Source organism: Athene noctua, chromosome 1 (assembly GCF_965140245.1).
Source record: "Athene noctua chromosome 1, bAthNoc1.hap1.1, whole genome shotgun sequence".
Lineage (NCBI taxonomy): Eukaryota > Metazoa > Chordata > Aves > Strigiformes > Strigidae > Athene > Athene noctua.
In genome coordinates, this window is record NC_134037.1 from 145012576 (window position 1) to 145034561 (window position 21986).

The 21986-nt window shown below is 38.9% G+C and overlaps 1 protein-coding gene across 1 annotated transcript in view; it reads left to right on the forward strand.

Moving 5' to 3' along the window:
- Positions 1 to 21986, forward strand: part of EPHA3 (EPH receptor A3) — a 237180-nt gene that overhangs the window by 203425 nt on the left and 11769 nt on the right. The window contains exons 13-15 of the mRNA XM_074900579.1: positions 833 to 1042; positions 12066 to 12215; positions 13959 to 14152. Of these exons, the coding sequence (XP_074756680.1) occupies positions 833 to 1042; positions 12066 to 12215; positions 13959 to 14152 (554 nt within the window). The remainder of the gene's footprint in view (positions 1 to 832; positions 1043 to 12065; positions 12216 to 13958; positions 14153 to 21986) is intronic.

Genomic DNA, 21986 nt, shown 5'->3' on the forward strand with positions numbered 1-21986 from the left:
GGCAGAGCCAGCTCCCATGTATTTAATAAAATTCTGGAAGAAGCAGCAGGAAGAGCTGGAGAGCTGCCCATGATGATACATTTACAGCACTGAGGGATTCATTTGAGAGCTGCTCTGGGTTGTACTGTTGTCCTGTCATCTATGTATCCATATATCAATATCAAAGCTAGATGTTAATAAACAGCATTAATAAGAGCTGGGAGATTTAAAACATGTGTCCAGAAGTAGACAATTAGAAATATATGCAGCTATTGGTTTCTAGGCTAAGTCACAGTGTGTTTAAGTGGGTTTTGTGTTCCTGAAGTTAAAAATTTTGAGGAAGGAGTTTATATTTAATAGAATCTGAAAGCCACTGAAACAGATCAGCATTTGCTTTTGTTAAAAAATGTGTGTGTAATAGAAAACTTTCATTAGTCCATTGGGTAAGGCTGGGATTTTCACTAAAAATTCCTGTGCTCTTTCAGGGAAGTTGGACATCTGTTTCCCTAATGTCCTGACACTCCGGTCTCATGAGCACACACAACTTAAATTTATGTGCCGCTTTCACACAGGTCCCATCTAGGAAATTAAAATTCTGATGACAGCAAGAATGGGAAAAAATAATTTTTATCTGAATTGAAAATCTGTCCCCTTCCCTCAGCTGACTGGGAGATTATCCTCCACAGAGCAAAGTAGTTCCATGCGTGGCATTTAAATTATGACCCCTGACTCAAGAGCTCTTTATTTGAGGAGCTTCCAGGGTCTTTATCAAAAATTATGTGCAAGGAGGAACATGAACAATCTCTGAAATGACATTTCATTCTCTGAAAAAAACATTTCTAATATTTTCCAGAAACACGATGCCCAGTTCACAGTCATCCAGCTAGTAGGCATGCTTCGAGGGATCGCATCTGGTATGAAGTATTTGTCAGACATGGGTTATGTCCATCGAGATCTAGCTGCTCGTAATATCCTCATCAATAGTAACTTGGTATGCAAAGTCTCAGATTTTGGTCTCTCTCGTGTACTGGAAGATGACCCAGAAGCTGCTTACACAACAAGGGTGAGTTTCTGTGTGTGTTTATGCTTTTAATATTCTTGTTGGTTGTGACAAAGTTAGACTGAAATCTGAGGGAGTCCCTGAGGCTTATACTCTGTTTTGCAGAGGCCATCCAGTCTTGCATGCCCAGAGATGCTCAATAAACTGTAGACTCATCACAGCTGTTTTTTAATTCATGTCTCAGAGAAGTTAGAAGGCAAAAAATATGGTTTCTGTTGGTAGATTATTTTTCTTAAAGTTTGCAAAATTCATGGCTCAGTTTCTTTCTGCTGGGTGTGTAAAGGAGTGAATACCACAATAAAGGCCTGAGTTAGTTTGGCACACAATAATATAAGACTTCATCTGTGCTTTGAGCATGTTTTGTTATGTTGCTGATTTAACTCCCACCCAGTCAAAAAAATCCTACCCAGCAATAATTTATTTATTTTTTAATCTTTTTTTGTGTGTTCTAGAATGATGTGACATATGTCTGATTGGAGCACACTGTTCTTCAAGGGTGTATTATACCTGGTGTTGTACCCTAACTGAGTAAAAACGAGTAAAGCAAAAAAAGAAATCTCATTTACTGTACTTTCTCCTTCTTATATCATATATACAGAGTGGTACTCATCTTTTGGAGATTTAACAATATCAAAGAGGAGACTTACCTCTCACTTTCATTCTGAGATAGAGAAGCTTTTAGGAGATGGGGGACTGCCCATAGTGTAGACTGTTACTTGTTTCTTTTCTGGATTTCATCCTACCTGGAAGCTATGCCGTTGGCTTAGAGCCTTAGAAAAGCCACAGTGCCTTCTAAATACAGCTTTGCTGCACCTCTTGTTCTCACTTGAATAGCACTTCTGTTTTATTGTGGAAACCTTGAAGTCACACATTTAGCTTTGTGTATGTAGATATTACCCTGGGATGTCTGGTTGTTCACTTTAATCTTATTGCAAGTAGATTTTATTAACTCCAGAAAAAGTGGCATTAATATTCAGTACCTTAGTCAAGTGTAATTTGCAGTGATGCCTCTTCTTCACTGTACAAACCAGATTAGAGCAGAACATATCAGCATATCAGCAAAATCTTAATGTGCATTTTGTAGGGCTTCCTTCATTCCTGATCACTGACAGGAGCAATCAATTATTGTGGTAGTTCCCATGCTATCTTCTTCATGATTAAAATAAAATAACATGACAAAATGAGTAAAGAAATCCTAGCTGTTTTCTTACACATTATAGACACTTTATATACACATACATTTATAGATATATGTTTATCAATCATACCTTCATAATTTACCAGGGATAAAGACTCTATTCTTTACTTGACCTTTCAGTGCTTTCTTTGACCTCTGATGAGCTTTGGCATGTTGTTAGAAATATGCAATATATGCATCACTTTAGAAAACTGTCTGCAGAGATCCCTCATGGTTAATATAAAGAAACATTAGTAGGAGAAAGCAGTTTTAGTGCTCAATATAGTGCAGTGTTCATAAGTAAATATTAATATAATGCGAGAGTTCCTCAAGAGAAAATTGTCTGTAGTTCAGCCAGAGGTGTATTGCCTTGTCGGATATGCTTCCCTGCCCTCTTCTTAACTCCTGTGAAAGTAATGGGTGTTACTGTCCCTGAGGTAAACAGTTTTAGATATAGTATTTATCTAGTGTCATGTTTAACCTCCCTCCTCCAGGACGTACACTTGCAAGCTAAGCCGATTGCTCCGTGTCCTATCACCACTGCCCATAGCCAGGTGATCGATCTCCACTTTAAAGCAGCTGCTTACATGCATGGAGATTGCTGTCCTCTTCCCATGCATACCTTCATTCTTTTATTTCATAAGCAATTTTTCCAAACTTACTATTCTTGCTGGTCTCCTTTGGATTCTTTTCAACTTAACTACCTTTTCCTTAAATCTGATGCCCAAAATGGGATACTAATCGCCAACACCAAGCATAACATATTCGTCTCACATTTCTTACACATGCCCTTTGTGTTAATATCTCCGTGGGTGAGAAGTCTCTATTTCTACTCCCACCCCCAGCACAGCTTTACTACATGGTTAGCTCATGTTCTTCTGCTTGGACACGTACCTCTGCCAGACTTTGAAGTTTCATTCTCTTATTCCAAAATTCATCTGGGCATGAAAACTAACCTGCTATTTAGCAATGACATTTTGGATACTCACATTAAGAGCTGAAAATACCTTTGAGTCCTAGTTAACTTAGATGAAAAAGTTGTATGGGGAGGAATAATTAGCTCCCCATCAAACTGCATAGCACACAGCTTTGTAAGGGAAACAGATTTCTCTGAAAATTAAGCAATCGTCAGTGACTTATATCCATGGGTGGCTAAGGCAACCCAGGGTGAACAGGGTATCAGTGTTTCTGTCCAGTGTTACGTGTGAATTTCTTGTGGCCAAGTACAGAGTTGCATTTTTTTTTTTTCTTCCTCTCCTTCTGCCACCTATTTTCTAAGACTACCTGCCTATTTACATTAAGGTAGTGAAATCAGATGGAAAGAAACCATTTTGTAAAGTGTAATCATCTGTGTTCAGTAAACTCCATCTGGCATTTATGGTATATATGCAAACTGCTGCAGGAAGATGCTCAGATAATTAAAACTTTCAAATACAGCCTAGGACAAATCTAATTCCTTTCAAAAGTAGTTGCTGAATATACCTCTGCTACATCTTGACTCTGAGAGAAGGAGAAAGCTGTTTACTGTTCATCTTCTTGCTCAAGTTTCCTTTGAAGTGAATCTTGTATATATGTCCAGGTAGTGTGTCCCTGGGGTATGTTTGATCCCCAGCTTAAACAACTGGGAACCATAAATGTGAAACAGAGCTCCAGTCCACTGGCAGAAGGCTGGGCAGTTCATTTTCCTGCTGCTTAGTCATATCACAAAACACAGGACAGTTTCCTAGGCTGCTCCTAGTGCATTTTGCAAGCACTAATTATAGAATCGTAGTATTGTAGAATAATAGAATAGTTTGGGTTGGAAAGGACTTGTAACAGTAATCCAGTCCAACCCACCTGCAATGAGGAGGGACATCTTTGACTAGATCAGGTTGCTCAGAGCCCCATATAACATGACCTTGAATGTTTCCATCCACAGCTTCTCTGGGCAACCTCAACCTGTGCCAGTGTTTCACCATCCTCATCATAAAAAATTTCTTCCTTATATTTAGTCTGAATCTACACTCTTGCAGTTTAAAACCATTACCCCTCATCCTATCCCTCCACTCCCTGATCAGGAGTCCCTCCCCAGCTTTCCTGTAGCCCCTTTCAGTACTGGAAGGCCGCTATAAGGTCTCCCCGGAGCCAACTCTCTCAGCCTGTCCTCAGAGGGGAGGTGCTCCATCCCCCAGAGCATCTTAGTGGCCTCCTCTGGACCTGCTCGAGCAGGTCCGTGTCCTTGTGTTGTCCAGAGTTGGACACAGCACTGCTGGTGGGGTCTCACAAGAGTGCAGCAGAGGGGGAGAACCATCTCCTTCGATCTGCTGGTCACATTTCTCTTGATGCAGCACAGGATACAGATGGCTTTCTGGTTTGCAAGCACACATTGCTGGCTCATGTCCAGCTTTTCATCCAATAGTACCCCACCATAAGACAAAACGAACACAAAAATAGTGACACTTCTTAAAATAATGGTGTCATCCCAAACAATTTCATGCCTTTACAACTAAAGGACAACAACTACTCAGCAAGATCTTTGAAAAAAACAAACATTCCAAACTGTAACCACAATTCCAAACATTCAAACAGTAAATAATGCATACTATATTAATAGATACAGACTTTCCTCCCCTCCACCTCTTCCCACTCCCAGTTCTCCATTTAGTATTAGTGGTACTAAGGAAATTTATAGAGTTAGATACAAAGATAGACATTTTAGCTATTTAGCCTCCTCTTCTGCCTCTATTTTCTACCTGTAAATGTCAAATCCTGAGAACGATTCTATTGCTTTAATTCATATTGCAATTCAGGATTTGTATACCCTCAAGAAGCCCAGTCAGCCCTTCAGGCTTTCAATACACACCACTGACTGGGTGAAATTTTATGTTGTTCTGTTCTCAGAAGCTGTGTCTGAAGCTTTGCATAAAAAATATGAACATGTATCCGTTTATATATCGATAATATATGTATCCCTTTTTTATATTAATACATAGTCTGTGATATTCATGCTATTGTACAAGAGCTCTGAAGGATATGTAGAGATCACAGGTGGACATGTGAAACACAGAGAATCAAGAATTGTAAGAAAACTTTGCTACCTGACAGGGTCATTTTTTACCTTCTCAATTATTGTCACTGACTCGATACCACAAAAGGCCTTTAGCAACCTGTGGTCTGCCTGCTTACAGAAGCAGAAGCCAGCATGTGAATCAGTCTGACTGTTTGGATTATTTTTTTACTGAGCCTTTGTGCTGGAGGGGATGTACTGTAATTATCTACATTCTCCATACCTATTTGCTTTTAATTGAAAGGCCAAGATTGCATTAAAATTGTCATTGTCAATTGTCTTTTTTTATTCTTATTATTTTTAGATATCTGTATGACAAGTGGGTGGAGTAATGACACAGTATGAACTAGAAGTAAATTTAAGCCATCACACATGTAGAGGGACTGTAATTATGTCTCTCAAATGCATAATATTTGGGTAATCAGTAGCCGAACTTTGACTATTTAAGCACCTAGTCAGATACATCATTGGTGTTCGTGACATTTCAGCATAAAACACTGTCCAGTTATTATATTTGCATGGATAACTATTCATTAAATCTACATCACTTCAAAAAATGCTGTGCTTTGATGGCAAGTATTCTGGTAGCCTGTGCCCCCACGTAGCAGTGCCAGAGCAGGGAGGACAGGGCAAGCACAGGGAAGGACACACAGGTTCTTTCTGTTATGCACACATTATTGTATTATCTGGTCCCTGACAGAAATTTGTTGTGGTTTGTTCGTTCCCTATATATGCAAAAACACCATAATAGTCTGAGTGTATTGAAGGGGGTGGTAAAAAAAGGAAACAAAACCCCACAAATTCTCTTGCCTGATAAGCACAAGGGAGAAAAGCAGTGTTCTGTTGTCATTTACCACTCCAGAAGGAGACAATTTTAAGACAAAATGTTCATTAGTAAGGGATGAACAAGTACCATCGGGTAATTTTCAGGTGCTTAAGAGGGGTAAATCAGGATCATCTCACTCACATGAAACCGTCTTATTCTGTACCAGTGAGATATCTCCTGAACTAGCCTAAGTTCTCATGTAATGAATTAATGTCAGGCTTTTACCTTCAGGTTTTCCTGCAAAATTCTCTAATAATTCTGTTAGAATCCATTTTTCTTGATTCTCCTCTCCCCAGGCCTGTGGCTTAGGTGCCTGTAGCAGTCACCCTGTAACAGATTATAAATCAGAATATTGGAACGGGTTATAAGGTCTGGAAACAGCTGCCTTGTACTGCAGTGCCAGACATGCTAGAAATAAATTGAGGACTTCATTGACTTTAGATGAATTATGCTGAATGACCAGATACTGTAGGAATCACAGCTCAGTCTAGAGCAGATAAAACTTTCAGTTACTGCTGCTCACTAATTTCAAACCCCAAGAGTGGTTCTCTGACCTAGACTGCCAGGGATTTTGAGCTGCAGTAACACACTCTTACACTTTCTAATACTAATGTTTGCTTTCTACTCAAATCCAGACACCTTATTTGGCTACATGATGAGCATGCCCTTAAAGGAAGTCCATGACAAAATTACTTAAAAACGTGTATTCATCTTCAGAAAATAATCAGTAAATATATTAGCAGTGTCTAGTGATGCATGCACATGTAAATTTCTCTTTATAAGCCTCTGTCAAATAAATTTGGGCAAACCTTTTCCCTAGGCATATCTATAACAATTTTTCATTTAGCAAGTTTGTCTTACATATTCAGTTCTTATAGTAATAGTTTTGAAGGGTAGAAGCCCAGTAATATCAGCCAATAATATTAGAATTTCAGATTTTCCAGTGAAGTATAAGCCACAGAGATAATAGATAAAGAAGATTATATCACATGAAAGCTGATGGACATACAGTACAAATTTTAAAAAAGCAAACAAATTAACAGGTAAGATTTCTTAGTACATTCGTCATAGCTGTTTACAGAGCAGGTATCATTATACTCATTTTTAATATCTGGAGACTGAGGAAAGGGGGTAAAACCCAAAAGACGAGTAAAGAAACAAGTACGGGAGCTTGTTTATTTACTACTAGACCACTCTATGGTCTAGGAAAAAGTGTTTGGTTTAATTTATGCAAAAGTAAATGAAGCCCTGCGGAGAAGGACTTGGGGGTATTAGTGGATGGAAAATTGACTTTGAGCCAGCAGTGTGCTCTCACAGCCCAAAAGCCAACTGTGTCCTGGGCTGCATCAGAAGTGCGGCCAGCAGGCCGAGGGAGGGGATTCTCCCCCTCTGCTCCGCTCTGGAATGACTCCCCCTGCAGTGCTGTGTCCAGCTCTGGGGCCCCAACACAAGCAGGACCAGGACGTGGACCTGCTTGAGCGGGTCCAGAGGAGGCCACTAAGATGCTCAGGGAGCTGGAGCACCTCCCCTGTGAGGACAGGCTGAGAGAGTTGGGGGTGTTCAGCCTGGGGAAGAGAAGGCTCCGGGGAGACCTTATAGCGGCCTCCCAGTACTGAAAGGGGCTACAGGAAAGCTGGGGAGGGACTCCTGATCAGGGAGTGTGGGGACAGGATGAGGAGTAACGGTTTTAAACTGCAAGAGCGTAGATTCAGACTAAATATAAGGAAGAAATTCTTTCCCATGAGGATGGTGAGACAGTGGCAGAGGTTGCCCAGAGCAGCTGTGGCTGCCCCCTTCCTGGCAGTGTTCCAGGCCAGGCTGGACGGGGCTTTGAGCAACCTGGGCTAGTGGAAGGTGTCCCTGCCCATGGCAGGGGGTGGAACTAGATGGTCTTTAAGTCCCTTCCAACCCCAACCATTCTATCTATTTTTGCTCAGATCAGTTTTGTGTAAGTTATGTAAGATGTCTTTGATCCTGGCAAAGAATATTGAAAAGAATATCCTTATTTCTGGCAAAGCAGAAAATTGAAGAGGTAGTATATGTTAAATTAGATGTTTATTTCTCCAAAAGTGATGGAGAGAAGCTAAAAGGGATTTTCTAATGCTGGATGATCATGGATTTGGAATTTCAAAATAGACTTTTTGAATTACAGCAAGCCTTATCATTTTCAAAGGTAACGCAATAGAAAACCATGAATTTAGTTTGAAATGATTTTTCAGATTTTCTGCATATATTGATATTTGGACAGCTGATAAAATGTAAATGCTGCATAATCCTTTGGGGATAATTTTCTTTTTTATTAAAATGCTTATTTGTCTAAAAAATATTTTCTAGAACTTTGGGGTTTTTGCTTTTCTTGCTCTTAAACTATTCAAAAAACAAGTCAGCAAAGTTCCCTTTTAAATACAAATATAAGATTGACATTTTTATGACAAATTGGGGAAAAGAATAGCAAAATTGTAGTTTCACACTGTTCAGTGGCAGTTGATTTCTTTTTTAGTTACGTTGTAATGCTCTCCATATTTTAGTCTCATTTATGCTACATATATCTACCTGTATGTTTGCATAAAGTTACAGCTGAGACTTAGTAAAGAAATTTGTTTCCTTGCAATAGAAACTAGGCTTGATGGATCTTCATTTTTCACTAAAACAAAACCAGGAGACCTTTGTTTCATTGAGTTTATAATCTTCCTTACCCTGCAATAAAGCAGTCCCAAAATGTTAGGAAACTAATCAATGTCATTTTGTGTAAATGTGTTTCTCCAACTGTATAAATGACTTTTTCCATAAGATTATAAAGGTAAAGACCTTCTGTCAAATATGATATTTACTGCCCTTGCCTAAAGTGCTCATTTCTAGCCACAAGCACATTTTTCCATGTGGCATCTGGCAATTATTTCTCTAGGGTTCCACAAGAAAGACTCCACTTTTGTATCTTAACATGATCCTGAAGCCACCCACAGAAATTCAGATTTTTTAGAGTAATATTCTGAAAACTCCCAAATGATACTTCTGTGTTTCACAGAACCAGCCATTGTGCTGATGCAAGAAAAACAACGTAACTACTCCCTGCCTCGAGGACTTTCTTATGTGGCATGTCGTAGGTGTATATTCTGCCATCCCTCTTTTCAAAACACAGCCAAAGCAATTGCTGAAAGATGAGGCCCAGCCTGGCTACATTTTCATGACACCTAGCTCTGTATCTCAGTTTCTTTTGAATCAGATGGCACAGCTTCTTTCCCAGCATCGCTGATGCCTCGGGGCACAAGGGGAGGGGTCAGCAGAGGTGAGAGGAGGCTTGGGGCTTGTCTGAGGTGGTGGTGTTACTAGGGAAGCAGCCAGGATCAACAGTTCCCTCTTTTACATCTCCAGCTGGCCAGGAGATTGAAACATTTCATCTCAAACCAAACACCAGTGTTGGTCTGGATTGGTCACTGCTGGACACAGTAGCCTGTAGGAGTGCTGCCAGGAGGATGGAGTTCAGAAGCCCCTGCTAGCCATGGGGCATGGTGGTGGCCCCTCGTGCCTGGCTTCAGCAGCCCCTTGAGCTGCACATTCCTGTCCAGAGGTGGTCACAGGGTTGGGTTTGATCTGTAGAAGTCTTTTGCAGTTTACGTCTCAGGTAGCATAGAGGCAGTTTTGTCCTGGAAGTTGAGATGGGGTGGAGTAGGTGAGCACCCTGTGGGCAGGTCTGTTGGTATTCTCAGTGTGCAGCTGCACTGTAAGTCCACTCAGTTTTGTGGGTGACTTCTGAGTATGTGGGATGAGTGGGAAATGTTTGATTAGGCAGCTCTTTCTGTTCATTGCGGGGGGGGTTTGTCTGTGTAAAATTAGGATATGGCTTTCCCCCAGCATTGATGTTCTTTATTGGAAATCAAAGTTCACTCTACTAGTATGTGTAGAAAAAAAGCCGAAAAAGTGGGATTGATTTCTTTATCATCCCCACATCTAAAACTGTAAGTGGATTTGTTGTGAAAACATTAGGACACAGGAGAGCTTTCCTTGTTTCTTGGCTGTGCCTTGGAGTCACTGAGGGACCCCAGACATTTGTTAAGGGGCTATAATATTGCTTATCAATAGGGTATGAGAAAAACAAAATAATTTTTAAGTTCTCAGTACTGTTATGGAGCAGCACTGAGAATTGTGAATAAACTTATAATGAATAGAAAATATGATGCAGCTTTTGTGACTAAAGAACATAATCTTATAGATTTCCGAGAGAGAGAGAGAGAGAGATCAGGCTCTCCAGTCTGGCTCCTGTGATGAAACAGTGGTTTCAAATACTGCTGTTTACTTTCTGTGTCCTGTTGTGGTCTTGTTGGTCCACAAGTAATGACAAAAATCAATGTTTACCTAATTTTAAGGGTTGTGTGTGAAATGAAGGTTTGTATTTTGGTTAAGGTAGGGAGTCTGCTAAATAGGATGGGATCCATAAAAACTGTATGCCAAGATAGATTCTTTCTCTGACCTTTGCCAAGCCTCTAAGACATATCTAGTGACATTTTGGAGGTCTAAATTGCAGCCTGAGTCAGGCTTAGCTGTGTTACTTATGTTTAATCTAATTTATGCAATATTAGCTATGAAATTGCAGATGCTTAGGCTTCAGTGTATTTAGTTTTTTAATTAACACCAATGTCCCCATATCTATCGTTAACCAAGCTAGTTAATGTAAAGCTGGAAAGTGTATGGCTACCCTCAGTGCAGGTACAGTTTATGGAAGTGTAGGCAAAGCATTAATATCTTTACGTTTTATTTCTTGTTGATTATTCAGTGGAAATAAGAGCATTTCCTTCCCACACAGGTTATTGTGAGGACAAGTGTATGACTGTAGTATAATGGGGATTGCCAAGGTACCTCAAATAGCTAGTCTAGTGTGAAATCTTCAGAATATATCCATATACATATTGTGCAACGCTGGAACTGGAAACAACTTTAAACTCTCTCAGTTTTCTGTGTTCAAATATATTAACTCCAGAATTACCTTAAGTAACAAGTTTTTCACCATTCTTTTAGAACTTTGTTTTCTCAAGCATCATTTGCAAATCAGAGTCTTAAAAACCTCTCTCAAAGCTGGCACCACTGGAAATTCTTCCCTCTAATTCTTATCTTAGAGAAGCTCAGCCTGAGGTTGTTTGTGTGCATTTTACTATGGCACCAAGTGGTGGCCATAATCAGAGAGATGTTCCCTTAACTGCAATATTAATTGTAATGGTAGCTTTGATTCTTTTCAAGTTTACATCACTTAAGGAGGGCTTGCTTCTCTTGTGATGGTAAAAAATGTTTAAGACCGCTTTCCCAGATGACCTTTTTCCATTCTCTCTCTGCACAGATGACCCTATCCAAATCTCTCTTCTGTGACTGTCTGTGACGGCTTTGGAATGGGAAGTTTGTGCATATGGTCACAGTCACTGCCTTGTGCAATTGGAGGCTTGGCATTAGTGAAATAGAGCAACATCGTGGCCCCTCATTTTCCTTGAATGTCCTAGAAAACATGGGGTGAAACCATAGGTTCCACACCAGCAGGGAATCCACTTGAAATGCCTTACAAATAGCCAAATCCAGCCCTCTCGTGCTGTGCAAAAGGGTATAGGATATAAGCATGAACCTTGTACTAGCTTTTTCATCCTTAATGCTGTAAGACTGTCTTGCCAGTTTCCAAGCATTTTATAACTGAAAATCAACCATATTTAGCTTAACATTTATTATCTGTGCATGTTATGCTACACATAAATATATATGTGTACATCCATACAGTATGTATAATATACTATACTATGTAACTTTAACTTCAGTAGATTTTGCGGTGTAATGTATTTTACTGTCTATAGCGTACAAGATGCTTTCATGACAAATGGCAATACCATTTTCCATCTTACGCTGGTTTTTACGCCAATATAATGATAGATGAGAGTCTCAGAGACAAAAACAGTCATGCAAAATTATATATATGGACTGTTTTATTTTGTTTTGCCCCTAGGGGGGCAAGATTCCTATCCGATGGACATCACCAGAAGCCATTGCATATCGGAAGTTCACATCAGCCAGTGATGCATGGAGCTATGGGATTGTTCTCTGGGAGGTGATGTCTTATGGAGAGAGACCATACTGGGAGATGTCCAACCAGGATGTGAGTATATCGTTATCTGAGTTATGTTCTCAAATAAAGGATCAAGCTGTGAAAGGAAGTGAAGCATAATGAAACCAGGTGGCTCTGAGTTTTTGACATTGACATTGAATAAGATGTAGAAAAGAGTATCTCCAAATCTCCCTGGTCAAGTGAAAGTTCTAATGAACTTCACAAAATGCCAGCATCTTTATAGCAGGGTATTTTGGACTTCTGAAGGAACACATCAGAGAATTTTAACACACTGGTGGTTTTCTGTAGGATGATTCACACAATTCCACTGCAATGAAGTCATTGCCTTTTACATTCCTTAGCTTATTGTTAGAACACCCTCTGAAATTTCTGTTGGTCCCCTTTGGTTCCACTTGTGTAGTATTCTGTAGAAGTTTTCTGTAAATGTCAAATACACAAAATAAATTGCTCTTGGCACTTGTGAAAAAGAGAAACAAAGCATTTCTACTAAGAGTTTAATGAAACAAAAATACTTCTGGAAGTAATCAGAGGATAAAATAGAGAAGTAGAGTGATCTGATTAGAAGACTTCCAATACAGGCTTCTTTATAACATTAGTAAACTATCCAAGCCTGATGTCCAAATGATTAATGGATCTCTCCTAGTATTTTTGTAAGAAATATAACTTTTGCCCAAACAAGACTCTTATTATATCTATATTGGGTTCTTTTTCTGTTATCTTATTAATCCTAGATTTATTCCACAGGAGTTACTTATGAACTGAATTTTGTGAAGCTCAGTCACTAGCACAAATAGATTTTCCAAGGGTTTGGTATATATTGTTACTAGTATTAAAATAAAAAATGTCAGTAACATAGTTGTAGTCAGACATTTTCTGTAGTACTTCATGTTAAACAAGGAAAAAAATAAAACTTCCTTTCAAATTAGTACCTCTGGAACCCAAGTCTCTTCAGAAAACTGTATTTCTTTTAATTAGTCATGAATGTTTTTTCTACTGTTTGTGGAGATTAATGAATTGTGTTATGTAGGCCGATACAGTAGTGAAATGCCTTTAATAATATCACATTAGAATCAGAAACAGCAGAATTAACCTATTTATGTGCCTCTGCTTCATGTCTACTTAAGCCATGGACTGGTTTCCTATGCCTGTTCTGACTCAGAATAGTTTGTCCTGATTTGAATGAACTGATTCAGATAAAAAGGAAAGATTAACAGAATATGGCTTTATTATTTTCTACTTAGAATACATTGGGGTTTTTATTCATGGCACAATAGATACCGTAGGACAGATCAAGAGGTGTTGTACTATAGTGAAAAGGTTGTATCAAAAAGCTTCATAACAGTGTAAATTCTGGGTTAATTCTGTTTTGTCAATCTACATAAATTATAGACACTATAGACATATTATAGACAATCTAGACAAATTTTGTCAATCTAAACAAGTGAAAGAACAATTGGGCCTGCACTGCCTAGAAGGAAGTGTACGGTTATCCACGTGGTAAGTTTTAAAGATATCTTCTGGCCCTGTGAGATCCTTTCTAGACTCTCACCTTCCTCAAAGTCACATGCTGTGTCTTAACTCCCCTTTCTGTATGCCTAATTTACTGCCTGGTTTACTTTGCAGATAAACCAGAGGCATTGCACGACAAGACAATTAGTGAATAAACACATTTGTTTAAACACAGAATGTCCATGCTAATGTGGTTCACAGAACTGATAAAACCAAGTTGATTTAAGTGCCTTTAAGTTTTCAAAAACTTTTATCCTTGTGCAGGTGATTAAGGCTGTCGATGAAGGGTACCGCTTGCCACCTCCTATGGACTGCCCAGCTGCCTTGTATCAGCTGATGCTGGACTGTTGGCAGAAAGACAGAAACAACAGACCCAAGTTTGAGCAGATTGTCAGTATCCTGGACAAACTGATCCGTAATCCCAGCAGTCTGAAAATAATCACCAATGCGGCGGCAAGGTGACATATGAGATCTTATATTGCACATAAATAAATGTCTTTTATTTCTTCATCTTCCATAATTAGAATTTGTTTGCTTTGTTCACCTGCTTCTTCAACTTTTAACTGTAGCTGTTTGCAATCCTGAAGGCTAAAGAAAGCTTCCTGAGTTTCCCTTTGGGAGAAGAATTTAGTATTACAATTATTTTTGTTATTTTTATTTATGATTTGCTATTATTTATTCAAATTGTGAGAAGCTGTTATGCTAGGGTTATGAAACTCATTGTAAAATTGAGCAGACGTTTGGAAGAAAAACAGATGGCAAATTTGTCCATCATGTGATCTCCACTGTCCTTCTGACCTTATGTGGTGTCTTAAGTGCTTAGTGTTTCATAGGTTACAGCTAACCATGTTCCTAAGTATCTTTCTGAACTGGGTCCAAACACATAGCCTACACTCTTATGCTCTGCTCTGACAAGTTGCGTTAACTTTAATCATATGAACAATCATTTTGCTTTCAGTAGGTCTCACAAATTTAAAAATGCACTTACATTCCCTGTTAGATCAATGCCTTAACTAGGAATTCATTTCCAACCTGTACAATATTCCTAATTGTATTGAAAACATTCATTTATAATCCTGGTTATTCAACGCATTCTAGAAGATCACTGTGATGAGATAAGAATTATGTCACTGAGAGAGTCTAACTGAAGAGTGTGTTGACACCTAAGGACATAATCAGGATCTAGTGAAATAAGAGCTTTGGTTAAGTAGGGTTTAAGTGAATTGGTTTATGTAATGCACAAAATGTCTTACTCTTACTGAAGTGATCTGAGAAGATGTAAAATTACTTTTAGCATGAATGCTAGTGCAAATTCTTCTGTCCACAGAGCAGGCAGAGTCAGGGAGAAATGCACTTCGCTGCTTCAGGCCCAGGTCTTGGAGAGAGTTTTAGTGGACAAGAGACCAGAGTCTAATTTGAGGCAAACCTCGGAAAGAAGCACAGCAAAACATTCATCTCAGACCTCTACTTCTAACACAGCACACTTCTCGCCATGGGAATCGAATGGAAAGGCACAGAAGGAAAGGGAGCTAAGACAGCAAGAATAACCACATTGATACTGCAGCCTGCTGTGCAGGGGACGTGGACCTTGCCTCCTTTTTCGTGGCCCCTGGCATCGAGTTGCATCCTGAGCTAGAGGCTGGCTATTCTAATTGCCTTCTACTGCCTCTCCAGAGATGTGAAAAAGAAAGCAGAGATGGGAGGAGGAAGGCAGCCATGCTAATGGGCTTTGCTTTTAAAAATATATACTGAAAGAAGACTACTTGCACAGTAATTATATTTTAATAATTTAATTGGTGAGCATTTAACACATAGTAAACTAACACATTTATGAAAGCAAATATTTCTGTTACCTGTCAGGTAACAGAAAATAAAAAAAACCCACAACATTTTTGGAAAAAAACCCAAAACTTTTTAAACACTATCTTCTCAAACACATTTCTTCTAAACATCTTGCACCCCCATTTGGCAAATGGTTGCTGCAAATAATTATTTTCTAGGGACATATTGCAGCAATCTGGTGAATAGAGAAATTGGGAGTCACGGATACTGTGTTTTGGTTTGGGGATTTGATTGCAGAAACCAGTGCTGCATATTTTGCGTTCCAAACAGAAGCAAAATGTTCCCTGTCCATCCAGTCGGGGAGTTGAACCACAGCAGTGCTGAAAACAATGTTAAACCATCATTTCCAGTTACCTGTTCATAGCCAGTAAAAGCTGATATCCTGTAATGGAGATTAAATTCAGTCTGAGTACCATTTGCACATGCTGGGTTCTGTGCAGGAGCACCACAGTGCAGTTCTGCTCTCTCCTGTCTCTCTCTTGCTCTCTTTGCTCCTATTGCATTATATGCTTTACTGGCACGGGCAGAGATGCCCTGCTCTCTGCTCATGGCACAGTATGGGGAAGGAAGGAGGCTGCTAACATGGTGGGGGACTTCTCACAACTGCTTTAGGTGAGCCCTCAGTAAAATGCTCCACATGGCAGGTTGCTGCTTTGGCTTCGATATGGAGCACAGTGAATTTTACTCACTCCCTCCCTCTCTCCCTCCCTTCTGTCCTCCCTTCCATCCTTCCTGTCCTGTCCTTCCCTCCTTCCCAGTTACCTTTCTGCTGATACATCCCTGCACCCCTTGCATTCCCAAGCTCTGCAATATCTCTCCCTCTCTGCAACTCTTCACTCCCCAGTGACAGACAAGGGGGCTGTGGGGTCCAGATGGTGGGCAATCCAGCATGGGTGAGCCCAAGCCCTTACCTTCTGAGAAGGCATTTGTTGCAGTTCAGGGAATGTGCGATCTGTGACCTCTCCATCTCACTCTCCCCCCATCGGTGTATGCAGACCAATCCAGGCTATCTTTAAACTTGAGTATGACCAAGAATTAGGTATGACAACATGAGGGATACTGAGCGGTCCTATGCAGATTTGGAAATCCATGATCACCCCCATGTAACCATTACCAAAACTGGCTAATCTCAAACCCCAAATCTGGCTGAAAAGCTGCATCCAGCTTCGTGTCCTGCAGAGAGGCACTGCTGGCAGGTAACATGTGGTCCTTCGGCAGCGGGAGCTGGTGAGGCTGCTGGCCAGGGACTGAGCCCTGGAGGTCCAGCATCACTTCTGACAGACTGACAGAGAAAAATGAGAAGCCAGGCTTAAAATGGGCTTGGGTCTTGCTGTAGCCTTATGTTCAGAAATATGTAACTGATACGAAAAGGCAGTGAGTCAGGGCAGCTCCTCAAGAAGGAGACACACAGTCGGATCCCTGCCAGTATCCTTGTACTGTCAGCAGCTGGAGAGGGACAGGCATCCCGGCAGAGGTAAAGCACTCTGCAACTCAGCCCCAAGGGCCTGGGGGATTACACTGGCTCAAATAGCTGCTCTCAGTTGTTATTTGAGGCTGTAGTGCTCCCACAGCACCTCTCCTCATACCCATAATAAGCAATTAATCTAAATTACAGAGGTCCCAGCTCTCTTCTACCCATATCTGTGGTGCTACTGGAGGAATGCTAAAGCTTTATGCCCACCATATGCTCACAGGTGTTCAGAATATACTTGATCATGAAAAATGTTTAACCTGACAATATCTATTGCAGATGCAAAGCCTGTCTCTTACAGATTTTAGAGCTGATGTTTGTTTAAAATAGTCACAGTGCTGTTGTATCCTATTTAAAAGCACATTGCTGGAGGTGCATAGGATATCCCTGTCCTCTGGTACGTTACTGTTAATGCAACTGAAGGATGTGCTTGGCTGTACATCTGATTCCAGGCCATAGCCCAGTCATGTTTTACACTGATACCTCATAGGAATACAGGAGAGGTATATAGGAATATAGACGGAATATATATAGAATATAGAAATACAGTCAAAGCCTTAAATTCTGTATTTCCTTTTCAGTTTTCTATCCCTTCTGGGCACTCCATGGCATCTAATTTCTCGATACCCAAGGGGATGTTTTTATCCTTATTGATGATCTCTTCACAGACCGTTCTACGTGCTTGTGAACCTTACATTGACAAAAAGTTTCTGTAACCTCAATGCAGAAAACATTTCATAATACCTTTCCTGGTGTTGTGTTTCATCTTGAATTCCCATGAAAATTCCTTTCCTATTGCTTGTAAAGTAGGAGTATGGCTGATTTCTTTCTTACTTGTTAAAATTCACTTTTTAATCAGGTGGCCACCTTGAACTCTTGCTAACAAGACCTGAACTTGTTAGGGACACATGGGTGTTTTGTATCCTTTAGGCTGCCTGGAGTTATCTAGCTCTGTAAAGGGCTCTAGGAACAGAACTGAGTACACAAAAAGCTGTACAAGTCATCCAGTTTTCTAAAGCATAACCTCATGATATTTTTATTTGATTTATGTCTTGCTGTTCTTTCCTGTTTTCTGAGCACGATGTTCATTTTTATAACAGAGTCCTTAGGTTGTTTGGATATCTTTAGGGTGGAAGTGAGTTCATAGTTCTTCCAGTTTTGATCAAGTCCATTATTTTTGTTCTTGAGCTTATTATTTTTTTAGTCCACTGTGTATTACTTCACATTTGTGAACATTTCACATAGATGTAAAGCAGATGGAAAGTTTTCTCAACTTGAGTAGGAGAGACAGAATCACTTCACCCACCTGCTAGCCAGTTGGTGAGGCTGTGGTCTGAAAGTGCTTATTAGTTATTTCATTTGTGTGGGAAAAAAATTTAACGCAAGAGTCATGCAACTGGAAATACTATGTATACACTACAAACCTTAAATGCACTCATAACATTTAATTTTTTTAATCTATTTAATTTTCTTTCACTTATGTTTCTGATTCTTTTACTTGTTTATATTTCTGATTCTGATCTATATCTATATATATGATGGATCTCTAGAATCACAATGTATATTACCATTTTAAGTAATGAATCTTAACTCTTACACAGCCATTTGAAAAAATATATTTAAAACATAGTGTATAATTGGAAATATAATCAAAGCATTTCTGTGTCCTGAAGTGAATTAAGCTCTCAGAGGATAATGTGACCTTGAGGTTATAAGGGTTGTGATAGGGGATTCAGGCAACCCAAGTATTATGGCAGCTTTCCTATAGTTGCTGTGTATGTTCATACCTGTGATGTAGGTATGATTAAAGGCACTTAGTTTTCGTGAACCTGCTATAAAACAGGAATAGCTGAATTAATCCCCAGCCTCTACCAAGAAAAAGCATTTGAAAAAAATTGAAAAATATTTCTAATTCCATCACATGATTTTTAGAAATTCTGAATTTCTGCCAAGTTTGTGATTGATTTCAAAACTGACAAGAAATCCACACAAAAAAAACAATCTGCTTCTGTATTTTCTTTTGTTTCTGTATAGTCAAGTATTGATGCTGTTGTTTCTTTATACTGCAAGCACATATTTAGGAGATGAGGAAACAATTATATTGCAAACAAGGGGAGAAAACCACCTGAGAGTTCAGGATATATCTTTATTAAGTGGTCTGTAACCATTTTTTGGTGTTTCTATTCTAGTTGCATTATTAGCTATATCTAAATGCAAGGATTGCAAGAATTTGTCTCGTATATTGGACACAGAAAATGAACAGCTCATAGTCTTCCTTGTAAAAAAGATCATTATTTTATGAGTTGCTCAGAGTTAACAGCTGATGATTTTGTTAGTTTCTTGGGGTCTTCATAGAAAATACTACTTATTTTGCATTGCAAATTGAGAGGAGGATATCAGAGGAAGGAGATTTTAATGGCACATTTATCATTCAGTTTCTTTATTCTCAGTTCATATCTAGCCCAAGCATCTAAAGTCATTATCACATCGTACTGCTTATGGGGAGCTCTGTAAAATTATCGGGTGACTTTCATCCACTTATTAATGAGATGCTGGTAGTGTGGATTCAACCACAATTGTGAAGCAGTTTTCAATTTGTAAATGTAGCTATCAAATGTTTTGCAAAATCTGTTGGTCCTCATTTTATTTTGGAAAATGTCAAAACATCATCTATTTCAAAGGCAGCTGCCTTAACTGGGACTTAAAAATTATTATTTTGTTTAACTAACTTCTCTGTCTCTCTGAAAATTTAAATTACCTACTTCACAGGAGGATTAATTAGCAAGTTTGCCCCAAATCTTTGAAGAGGAAAGTGTTACTTACAGGCTAACCAGTAGTCATTAATAGGATTCCATGTCTGTTTCTTCTGACATGGAGCTACCTTTAGTATGAAATACATGGAAAAGACAGAGCATGTTCAGCAAAGGTAGTCAGTGTCAGTAAAGCCATTTGATTTCTTATGCAGAGAGGACACAAGGCTGGCTCTGCTGCACTTTGTAGACACTATCCTCTGCTGTCCGAACACTACTTGTAGCATCAGCCAACCAAAACTGCTTTCCAGTCCATACCTGGGTTTAAGATACTTTAAAAGAATTAAAAATCTGATTTTGTGTTCTTATGTATAGAAGCTTCTAAAGTTTTATTTTGTAATTACAAGTATTGATTTTAGTCTGCTAGTCTGCTCTGGATAACATGATGAATGTTCCATGTTGCAAGATGTAGAATTTCTGAATAGATGATTGTGAAAAGCTGATTCAAAATAGGGAAACCAAACCAGATTTTTAAAGAAATAATGCTTCTTGCCAAAATAAAAAGAAATTTAAAATTATATTTATGCTAATTTCAAAATGAAGACCTTTATGTGTGTTAACTATGCACCTTTTCTGTGCATAGAACTTCAATAAAATTTCACTCCAAACTTCTTTTTTCCAGAATGAGGTACCTCATCAAGCTCAGTCAAGTTATTATTGATTTACGATAATGAATATGCAGCTTGAACTTACCCTTTGTGTTTATGAATGACAATTAAGGTACATGGATAAAACCTCTTAAGATTTTATTGAAGTCTCTGGAACTGAAGTTTACAAAATGTGTAGTTGACTCCTTGGAACTCCACGCAGAGGCCTGAGACTGTATATCCCATACTAATATACATTTCACATCTTCCATTAATTTCCAAGTTCCAATTCTGTGATGAGGAGGCAGGATGCCTGACTATGGGAATAAAAAAAAAAAAAAACAGAGAAAAAAATCATCTATGAACAGATACGTGGATTTTTTTAATTCCCAAAATACATCTTTTTTGGTAATTCATGATGCTATGTAACTGTGTTGAAAAAAAGAAAGTACTATTTCTGGATTGCACTGCAGCATTGGAGGTAGATTTGATTACAGATCTCCTTTATGTGTTAGAAGTTCTCCATTTAAAACAGAGTTCTACTGCTGTAGTTACAGCTGAGGCTAGAAAAACATGAAAGTCACTTATTTTGAGAAAAAGCATAGCTGAAATTCTTTTAATATAGTCAAAGAAATTTAGGGGGTCAGGGTCAGTTACTCTTCCTGATGAAAATATGAAAGTGTTTGAAAATGTGTATGAATAATTCCTCATACATTCTTTCATGTAGTAAGTTGCTTACAATGCTATCCTGATTTTCTTGAATTTGATGTGGTGTTTGAATTATTCACTGGAGTAATTTCCTTAAGCAATCTTGGGATGACCCATTATTTGCAAGTAGTTGATAACAAGTGTTCACTAAACATGTCCTTTGTTGTCGTTGTGGTTCTCTCAGTGATGTCCACCATAATGTTTGCTCTCAAACATCCAGAGGCATCATTTGTAATTTAAAATTTGAAGTTTGCTTCTCACAAAGTTTGTTTCCACTTAAAATCTGATGATTCAGTACAAACTCTCTAGTATGCTTGCTTTGGTAGGGTATTTATGAAAATTAAACTCAATAGGAGCAGTGAGCAGGTCAAATAAAAAATTCAGACTGCTCCATTATGCAGCATAACTCAAGCCTTGTTTTTACAATAATATTTGCAACAAAATGACTATTTGTGTTGGCTGAACGTTTTGTTGAAAAGTTCCTGCTTTATGCCATTCAGGTCAGAAGGCTTCAGATGCTTGACATGTAGTGCTGACCTGCCGTAATATTGTTTGTTTGCTTCTCCCTGTTAGGAACTTTCAGGCTGGAGGGCTGAAGGAAGATTTCAGTTTTACTTGGAGCATTTCAGAGAGGGCTTACGCTTTGTGGTTGTCCAGGCAGTAATAACAGGGTCCAAGTTTGGCAAAAAGCTGCATAATGCAAGCCTACATGTGAATTTTTAGCCTCATTCAGAAACCAGCATCAATATAATCCCTGTCCTAAAATGGACTGTTTGCTCTAAAAGTATTCAAGTAATGTAAGCCTACAGTGCTGGCCCTCTTTCTGAAGTCTGTTAAATGTAAAATAGTGAATTTATGAAGGGAGGGAAAACTT